Source organism: Epinephelus moara, chromosome 2 (genome assembly GCF_006386435.1).
Source record: "Epinephelus moara isolate mb chromosome 2, YSFRI_EMoa_1.0, whole genome shotgun sequence".
NCBI lineage: Eukaryota > Metazoa > Chordata > Actinopteri > Perciformes > Serranidae > Epinephelus > Epinephelus moara.
The window spans coordinates 41377303-41387644 of NC_065507.1; the positions used below are offsets into that span (position 1 = coordinate 41377303).

Here is a 10342-nt window from a genome sequence, read left to right on the forward strand (position 1 = left end):
AGTTCCGTGTGGAACAACTTAGACAAAATAAACGAAAATGAGGTGCAGTGCAAACTCTGTGAGGCAAAGCTTGCGTATCACAAATCTACAACAAGTATCCAGTCATTTGAGAGCGAGGCACGCAGGAGGCGGCGAGGGACCGTACGGCCGGGCTCTGCGGCGCGACATGTCTGCAGCGCGAGTCCCGTAGCAGCTCGCCCCCCCCCTGTTAATCAATTACAGCGGCTCCACCGGCAACGGGAGCAGCGCGACAGCTAACAGTGACAAGCGGCTCAACCTCACACAACTCATCCCACAAGGAATGAGTTGTGTGAGGTTGAGCCGCTTGTCACTGTTAGCTGTTAGCCCATTCCCAGCTAACAGTGACACTGGCCTTTGATTGCATTACCTTTCTCCTTCAGCAGTTCTCTCCACCTGGGAAAGGTTAACGTTACCCCAATGTTGACCCTTGTTTTTTGAATTCGCCGGTCACGTTGCCTTTTTGATTCCCTTTTGCGCTTTCTTAGCGACGAGGATTCCGTCTCCCGTGATGCATGATCCTGCATTATGCTCAAAGAGTGGGACGTTGTTTCAGATTTGCCGGGGTAGTAGTGAAGCACCTCTTGCTCCTCTCCTTCGGCTTCTCAGTCACGAAGCGCTGGCCTGGCTCTCAACGGAAACGCCAAAGGCGGGGCTCAATGTCCCTTGCTGGCGGATGTATTCTCAAGATGGCGAAATGTTATGGAACCCCTCAGACGGCTTACCCGCACAATGTACAAACAAATCCGAAATTCTCTTTTTACGAGAATAAGTCAGATTATTGGTGGAGGTAATAATACACCAATGATGGCATATTTATAAATGCAGACATCAATTTCTGCCAATTAACAACTGAAAATGTTACACAATGTCCCTTTAACTAGAGGTTTAAAATAAAACTGTAGAAACAGGAAAAGAAAGCGAGGAAAGCTGCACAGGCTCATCACAATGGATGATTTGTGAATACACAGGGTAGCCTATATAGAGTCTTCCTCTTATGGTTCTATTGCTGCAGAATGAGGTTGATGCGACTGGTTTGCATGAACATTAAAGTGTGTTTTGAGATTTTCAGGAGTGTGAAGGATACAGGCCGGATCATCCATGTCAGGCTCTGGCGTGTCGAAATATGGGTGTGTGCTAAGCAGTTCAGGAACCAGTGGCAACACCAGCGTTGGATGACGGGAACCCATGAACTTCAGACACCTGTGGGGGAAAGAAGAAAATAAAAAACAATAGCCGATTTCCATAAGCTTGCTTTATAACTTCAGATATGTGTCCAGTTAAATTATAAGAGGAACCATTATATCACCACACTGCAGCTAAGTTGCACATTTAACATGTTGACATCAATGTTAATAGCTGGTTTCTTTGGTTTTAATATGTCTAAAAATGTCAATAAACATATAGTTAGGCAATCCCTCCAGGACTGCACTGTTTGTTGTTGTGGCCTAAAATACCTAATTTCTGAATAATTGCAGTGTATGTTGTGATGTTTTTTGCATGCCGTGCAAAACCGGGTCCCCTCGTTTTTGTGCAGAACATCAGGAAATTGTCTTGCAGTCTAGCAGTAACAAGGAAGTGAGTTTAGTGGCTGCTATGGTTGGTGACTACAATAATTGGTCAAATTTGCGAAAAAAGTTGCTGTGGTTGGACAATATTTCAAGGTCGTGCAGAATTGCTGCGAGGGAGGCTCAGGTGAAAGTGCAATTGCAATTTCTGCTGTGAGGGCCCTAAGGACAGAGGGATGCCGTATGCTGTAAAGCCCTGTGAGGCAAACTGTGATTTGTGATATTGGGCTTTATAAATAAAATTGATTGATTGATTGATTGAATTGGAGGATTGGTTGAATTTGCTTTAATTGTTGCAATCGCAACATCTTTGAGGGGCTGGTTAATGTTAAATGTAACTGTTAAAAAGGGAGTACTCCTTGGACTATTCCATTTAATCATGTGAATGATTATGTCTAGCTGGCTAAAATGAAAATTCAGCCATTATCCACTCACCCATATGCCGAGGGAGGCTCAGGTGAAGTTTTAGATATATATAGTTTAGAGACATGAACACGGTGCCCATGTCTCACGGTCTCCTGCAAGTGCACATACATGAGCGCGGTGCACAGAGAAGCAGTTAGAGCTACAGGCTACAATGAGGCTAAAATAAGAGTTCAAATGACGTTTTTCCAAACACTTTTTTATGTCGGGGCTTCAGGACACTTGGATCACTACGGACGAGCAGTATAGAGATATTTTGTGGTTTCAATTATGTGTTTTTGGACGTTTGAATCTGGGGCACCATAAGCCTCCATTAGGTGGAGTTGTGTTGCTAATCCCTCTCCCCTGGGATCTCCGCAAGGGATGTGAGGACTTTAAAACTTCACCTGAGCCTCCCTCGGCATATGGGTGAGTAGATAATGGCTGAATTTTCATTTTTGGGTGCACTATCCCTTTAAGCTAGTGCATTGTTAGGCTATATCGGTACATACCATAACAAAATGTCACTGCAGAGTGTCCAAAGTGTCTTTGCATAGTTGGTGTCTCTGCTCATCTTTTCTGTCCATGCCTTTATAAAAAGGGGTGTAGTGCTGCCAGAATGACCCCTTTTTTCTCCAAGTAAGGAAGTAGAATAGTCACAGTTCCCATAATCTGGTTGAAATTTAACTACTTTTTTTTTTTTAAAGCATTTTCTAACCTGAAGATCCAATCATCACTGACACGTATGTCATGTAAGAGAGAGACAATAAAAACAAACAAATCACAGTTTGCTACTATTTTTATGTCAGAACGTCAACGAACACCACTGACCACTCGGTGAGTTTCATGGCTTTGAAAATGAACATATAGGGTGGTTTTAGGACAGGTTCACACATGGCCATAGGCAGCAGTGTCAAGCCAGGCAGGGGAAAGCCAGATTCTCCGAAAATGAGCAATTGTCACTATTTTGGTCTTAGCCGCTCTACTTCACCATAAACAACCCAGAAATGGGGGCTCAAAGTTCTCCTTTAACTGGAACTCACAGACTATTTTTGTGACATGACCAGTCACGTCAGTGGTGGGTGGTGATTCTTCAGATGAAGAGCCACTGTCAGCCATTCTCTTTCTTTCAGTCACCTTGTTGTTTTATGCAGTGACACTATCAAAACTGTACAATGAGAATATGAACAAAACTTGCAGCATCCTGGGCCTGTCCCCTAAGGCACCCCAGGGTGCCAAAGCATGCGCCTAGTCCTAATCCTGAAAATGGAGCACTTTGTAAAACACACAAATACACCAAGAGTCTTACTTCCAGACAGAGTTGCGGTCGGTGGGATACTTGTTGAGGTTCTTCAGCAGCTCCAGCAGAGCCAGCTGGATACACTCTTTAGTGGAGACATTGGTGTAACAAATTAATTCATGGAGAGCTTCTCTGATGTCTCGAGACGAGTCCTGGAGATCGACAGTGACTTCATCAATATGTGGGTATATCAGGCTTGAATTACAAGCATTGTGAAACTAACGAGGAAATACTTGAAGAGATGCAAACATATTTCAGGGTTTAAAAATAGATCGTTTCACCAGTGTGTGTGTTTTTACCTCCAACACAGCCAGCACAGTGTCCAGCTGGTCCTCTCTGAGTGTTATATGGGTTGAGATTTCTCTCAGCACGTGGATGGACTGCAGCCTCACTTCCTCGATCTCATCGTTGAACATGTCAACCAGGAAGTCTAGACACTTTTCTGCGAAGCTGGGAGACGACCGAGCCAGCTGGCACAACGCCTCCACTGCTGCAATACGGACCTCTGAAGTTAGAGACAGAGAAAACACCAGTAGAAAAAGCAGTTATTAAATATGAAGAACAACACAGTAAAAAGAGTAAAACTAACCCTGAGGTGAAGATAAAGGGGAAGGCAAGTAAAGATGTGAAATGGAGAAACAATTGTATTCTCTGATTTCTTAGATGTTACATTTTAATTGTAATTATTTATATTTGCTAACACTGCAAAACCTTGAAAGAAATCAACATATGTGATAAAAGCCTTAAAGGAGCAATAAGCGAAAATCATCATTTCTAGATTGAAGGAATTAAAAAATTGCTATGTGAAGAACTAGAGGTATAATTTCATCTGGAGTATAGCATGACCTCACACACCCTCTCTCTGTGTTGATCTCTAGCCCCTTGTTTACAAGCCGGTCCGGCTGCGCGTTCATGTACATTCATGTGAATGAAAATGTAGCCTCCCCGCGAGGCTACATTTTTGTAATATATTTGCTGAGATGGAGGTGAGGCTCAGTGACTAGAAGAGCTGGTAGAAGTGCTCCATAGCTGTAAGTTACTCCAGTAGCCGGTGGCAGCCGACTCAGCTAGTGCTAACACCGGGAGCTAACGCTAACGTTCCTCCTCTTCTCCGTGAGTGAGAGCAATGTTTTAGCCTAGCTGGCAGCTGAGTGAAGCTGGGTGAGGTGGAGGCTGCGGAGGAAACACCGGGATGGGTTAATGTCCGGAGCTTGAGCAGCCCGCGAGCCTGGCGGGCAGCCTGGCGGGCTCTAGCCGACCTGGCTAGTGTTAGCACTAGCTGGGTCTCTGGAGAGCAGAGCAGAGGTAGAGGGAGGAGCAGAGGTAGAGGGAGGAGTGGCTCATGACACACTTTGTATTGGTCTACAGGCAGTGCACAACAGCAAACCTAGCGGTGAAACGATTTCGCTTTCTGCCCCTTTAAAAAAAACACTTTATAACTGGATGTTTCTGTTATAGAGATATGTAAGCAGATTCACTGGGAATATTCAATGAAAACCTCAATCTGGCAACAAAAATAAATTAGAAGGTCTCAGATAATCCATCTTTTGCTATTTACTTGACTACATACAGACAAAATCCTTATCATATGTCAAAAATGACATTAGCAACATCCTGAGGCTGTGTGGGCTAAACATCAGTGTAGCATTTGGGCTCTGTTTACATCTGGTTTGAAATTCTTTCCTGAGAAACAAAGACATGCTGCATCACGTTTCATGTACCAAACATCTCATCCTCCAGGCCGTGAACAAAAGCACCACAGGCTCCTGAGGCGATAAGGTTGACGGTGTTTGTGTCCAGTTTCTCTTTGGGAGCATCGTCGGCCCACTTCCTGCCAGAGGAGAACTCTCCAGAAGTAAAGAGGTCCTTAGCCCGCTCATGGGCCGTACGCTTCCTCTGGACACAGATATTAAAAGTTAGAGCAGGAGTGCCGATTATCATTGTTATAAATTCTTACTTTGCTCACAGCTTTTCAGCCAAAAAAACTTATATCTTGTGAACAAACTTTAATTACTCACCCTGAGATCTGACATCAGCTTCTTATCCAAAGTTTGCTCCAGAAAGTGAGGACTGACCTGCAGCATCGAACCCTGACAGCCAAGAAAGGATTCAAGAAGTTTTACTTTAAAATGCTGAATTTGTGTCTCATAGCGTATTATCTGTCTTGTAAAGCATTATCTGTCAAAGGGATGGTTCAGACTTTTTGAAGTGGATTGTATTAAGTACTCCAGTCATTTTGTTACATACAGTAGATGTAAGTCAGCACACCCCAAGTTTGGAGAGGCAAGCAGCAGTCTGACACAGCAGCTTAAAAATGTACTGCTATGGAGGGGTCAGCAACAAAATGTATTTTAGCCACCTAAAAAAGTCCTACCAATAAAAAAGAAAAATGAGTATAATTTTTAGCGTGCGCTTTATTGAGAGTATTTTCACTCCTTTACATTTCCGTCAGACAGCCCATTTTGACAGGAAAGAACTAACAACTTCAGTTCCCCCTCTATTCTCAGTTTATTAGTTTGTGTTATTGTGTGACTTTGGTGAATCAAAACGAACTACTTTAAACAACAAAGTCACACAATGACACAAACAAACTGTTTGAGGTAGAGGTAGAACACTGTTTTTCTCAATGGAGTCTTTTTTGGAAGGGTTTTTTTTTTGGAAAACACTATCTGACATTGAGGTGAAGCAGTAAAAGTACTCGCAATATAGTGTACACTTAAACAGATATAGATTTTTTTTGGATGGACTTTTTTAGGTGGCTAAAATATGTATACGTGAAATGTTGTCGATCTATTGTGTAGTGTCTGTCTTGAAGCAATGCAATGAATTTCACTGTGTGGCAGCAATGAGACATTTCACCAGCAGGGGGCGACATTTAGCTATTTTTAGGAGACAGAGAAAACCTCCACTGCCTCCGGACTGCCGTAGAAATCAAAAGGAAACATGAAGCGGTCAAAGCGGAGTTCGGTGTGGGACCATTTCAACTTAAAAAATGATGAAGTCCAGTGTAAATATTGCGATGTCGTGTGCATCCCTGCAACTTCGGTCCCGTCAGAGCAGTCGTTTTCAGCTGCTGGACTGACTCAACAGGCTGCGCTCGCGTCTCACCCCTGAGCATGTTAACATGCTAATATTCCTCAACAAGAATCAGTAGGAGTTACATTACTTTGTTCGGAGTGGACAGTCACCACCGCAGCCTTTATGTGAGTAACTTGTTATTGTTTTATGAGGCTCTAGTTAAATAGGCATATTTGACTGTGAATTACGTTTGAACTCATTTGAACTTTGAAGTTACATTTTGGCAAAAATTGTCAGCCACAAGTAATTTAAAAAAAAAATAATTATTATCGTTTGATATGATTGTTTTTGGAATTGTGTCTAAAAGAGGCTCAATTGTGTTCAAGAGCACAGTAATGTTGGCTCGTTAGTTTGTGTGAGGTTTGGCTCGGTGCCAGATGCTCGGCTGCCGGAGAGCGCAGCATATCTTAATTGTTTAACAGTTAAACATTTAAACTTTAACTCCTTGTCTAAAAGGATTGTTTGCCTTGTCTACGAGGATTGTTGGACTATATGTAGTTCTTGGAATAAATATTTTATTGAGGAAAAACACGCTGTCTTTAGTATTGTATGTCATGGACATTTAATCGATAATTGATCATTAATTTTTCCGATTATCGATATGGGACATTTCTTCAAATGCCCATCCCTAGCTTCTATGTTGAATTACAGCCTGCTTCTCCAAACTGGGGGCGTGCCGACTGACAGACTGACTACTGTATGTAAAACACTGTCTATGGATATGGACCCCATACAACCCCTAAAATTATCCCCTTAAAGTATTGTTGTTTTTTTGTCATTCAGATATATGTGTCCATCATGCATTCACCTTGCGGGGCTGTGATGGAAAGAGCCACAATGCTCATGCATGGCAACTGGTGTGTGAGAAGAAATGTGGTGTAACTGCTAAAGAACAGTGGTGAGTTGAAAAGTTTAAAGATATGAAGAAAGAAGGGCTCTTAATCAGGTGAAAGGTTTGCTTTAATATTAGCTGTGTATTTAACTGCGGATCTAGCCTTTACATTAATTCAGCAGCATTCAAGTCAGACTTGTGCAATACTGGAAGTATTAGAGAAAGAGACAAAGGTCGCTCTGAGCAGCCGTCCAATAAGAATAGAAGAAATCAGCAGTCAATGGTAAAAGAAATGGGAAATGTGTGCAGATTCAAATGCGAACAGGTTCCTGTTTCAGGGTCAAGTGCACATTAATGCCTATAACAAGCTACAGTTAACAGTTAACAGGAACTTGTTGCTCTAGCAAAGCTATTCTAGAAATGATCAGTATTCTCCCTTGTCATGCAACACTGGTAACATAGACTAAATATAAGTTTGAATCATTTAATTCTTCTTTTGAAACTATTTTAAATGTTAATAACACAATTGGTGCCTGAATGATACTGTTTCATAGGTCTCATTCTTGAAACGTGCAGAGCAAACTGTTTGTAGAAGGACATTTATGTGTATTTCGGCATTCATCATTATGTTAGTAGCTCCGATCTTTTCAGAGGTACAAACAAAATCTACACTTGCTTCTGACTGCTTGTAGTGCTTGTGTAAATAAGATATTACATGGAAATATTGCCTGTTATTATTAGAAATTACAATTTTAATTTGTTAAGTGTTTGTGTATATGTATGATTATGCTGCTGCCTGTCTTGGCCAGGACACTCTTGTAAAAGAGATTTTTAATCTCAATGAGTCTTTTCCTGGTTAAATAAAGGTTAAATAAAATAAATAAAAAAAAGTGCTCTGTTATGGTTACAATATGCTGATGCCTTTGAAACACCCAAGTTAAACATGACAAAAGATTAGAAATATAACAAATTTAGCTAAATTAGTTGGTATTTAGCGGATTTAAGCTTCAGATTAGGTTTAAAAATGTGAATGAGTTATTTAAATCAACTTAATACAAAACTGGAAAACGCTGTTCTCTCGATTAATAAAATAAAGCAGTGCGCTCCTCCTCTGCCCTCTTTACACGCCACAGGCCAAAATTGCATGTCATTTTTGTTTAATTTAATTATCAGAGATGCGACGTGGGAGATGTAAACATAATTTCAAATTGAGATGGACTGGTGGGCATAGGAAAGCTATTAGGCGTCTGGCTCTGCTCCCACCAGGCAGTTGGTGAGCTTGAATCTGCCAGAGTGTTGAAGGGAGATGGCGTAGTTTTATGCTAGACTACCTTTCTTGTTGCTAAACTGAACGGTTGCCTATTGCCTACATTAGACTGCCTATATTACAGGGTATCTGCAGGTTTCAGTAAGTTAAATTTAAGACCTTTTTAATGCCACCTTGAATGGAATTTAAGACCGAAAAAAAACTATAAATATAAGCAATGGTTGGGGGATCCCGCTGTACTATAACCAGTGCTTAATTTGTAAAATTAGAAGTAGGGGAACACTTTGGGCCTCTGAGAGAGCAGTGTTCCCCCACTCCCAAAAGTGGGGGAACAGTTTTTTAAGCGGCACCAGAGCTGCTTCACTGCACAACTCCGAATGGAATGGTTGTGACATCTAGTGTTGTCATGGTACCAAAATTGGGACCCACGGTACGATACCAGTGCAAGTATCACGGTTCTGATTAGTATCATGATACCACAGCAAAAATGAGACAGATGCGCCTTTTGTCATTTATGAAAAAATAAATCACTTTTCTATAATACATCAATGATATTTCAATGGAATAAATTACTTATTGACTTATTCATACTTCAAAAACAGCATCAATAAGTGATTAACATAGGGGGGATCAAAATAAAATAAATAAATAAAATAAAAATCAACCAGCCACCCTCCTCCCCTGACAAGTAAAGAACAGTCCCTTCATAAGTAAAGAACAGTCCCTAAAGTGCGGTGAGGTTTGTGGGCCGTTACCTGCCACAAAGAGAGAAATGTGAACGGCTCGTTTTTCCTCTGACACGCCACATACCTGTGTGCCGCCACGGCTCGGCTGTCCAGGTACTACTGGGCAGTCATGACACCAAGGAAAGAGGAAATTAGGCTACTGGACCTGGAGTCGGACTTCTCTGTCGCTGGTAAGCCGTTATTTTGTGCCGCGGAGCCGCCGCAGGCTATTTGACCGCCGCATTCCTGTCTGTGACCCCCGTTCAACCCACAACCGGTAGGATTGGCCTTTCGATTCTGCTGCTGGTTGAAATCTGTACTCGCACTGCGTGCTGAATGATTTATTTTGCTGGCACAAAACTATTTTTACTCGCAAATGTGAGTAAAATGCTTGCACGTAGAGCTCTGTGGAAAACAAATCACTGCCGACAAGTAATAGAGCTCTGTGGAAAACAAATCACTGCCGACAAGTAAAAAGCCATAAATAATAACTTTCACTGCTCAAAGATACTCACATGTCTGGAAAACAAACCACTACAGCAGCATATTGAGTGCCAGGTGGCCAGCGCGCGCCGTTAAGCCCTTTTCACACAGAGCGCACAAAGCGCAGACCTCCACCGACGAACCCATTCATTGTGTATGTGCTAACGCCAGCACGCGCCGTTATTGGACGGCGCATAGACACTCACAGAAAAGTGCAGCGAGAAAAAAAAGAAAAGAAAGAAAGTCAGATTAAATATTCCTGCCGCAACAATTTTAAGACCTTTGAGTAATGAATTTAAGACCAATTTAAGACATTTCTAATGAATTTAAGATATTTTTAGGCCTTCATTTTAGATACATGAATTTAAGACTTTTTAAGACTTTTCAAGGATCCGCAGATACCCTGTATTAAGATGTTTTAATAGTAGTTTGGTTTTGCAACAGTGACAAACAATGGTCTGCCACTCCAGAGGCACTGGAGAAGAGGGTCCGGTCGATAGTTGAACCTCGGATTGAGGAGGAGCAATGTGGTTTTCGTCCCGGACGCGGAACCGTGGACCAGCTCTTTACCCTCTCCAGGGTGCTGGAGGGGGCATGGGAGTTCGCCCAACCAGTCCACGTGTTTTGTGGATTTGGAGAAGGCTTACGACCATGTCCCCAGGGGCATCC

The 10342-nt window shown here is 42.1% G+C and overlaps 1 protein-coding gene across 4 annotated transcripts in view; it reads right to left on the bottom strand.

The window, feature by feature from the left end:
• Positions 1–10342, bottom strand: part of ints4 (integrator complex subunit 4) — a 41047-nt gene that overhangs the window by 15598 nt on the left and 15107 nt on the right. For all 4 annotated transcript variants that reach the window (XM_050055663.1, XM_050055653.1, XM_050055681.1 and 1 more), the window contains exons 10-14: positions 5307–5378; positions 5010–5184; positions 3588–3793; positions 3298–3440; positions 1106–1221 (exon numbers count right to left, since the gene is read on the bottom strand). In XM_050055663.1, coding sequence (XP_049911620.1) covers positions 1106–1221; positions 3298–3440; positions 3588–3793; positions 5010–5184; positions 5307–5378 — 712 coding nt within the window. The remainder of the gene's footprint in view (positions 1–1105; positions 1222–3297; positions 3441–3587; positions 3794–5009; positions 5185–5306; positions 5379–10342) is intronic.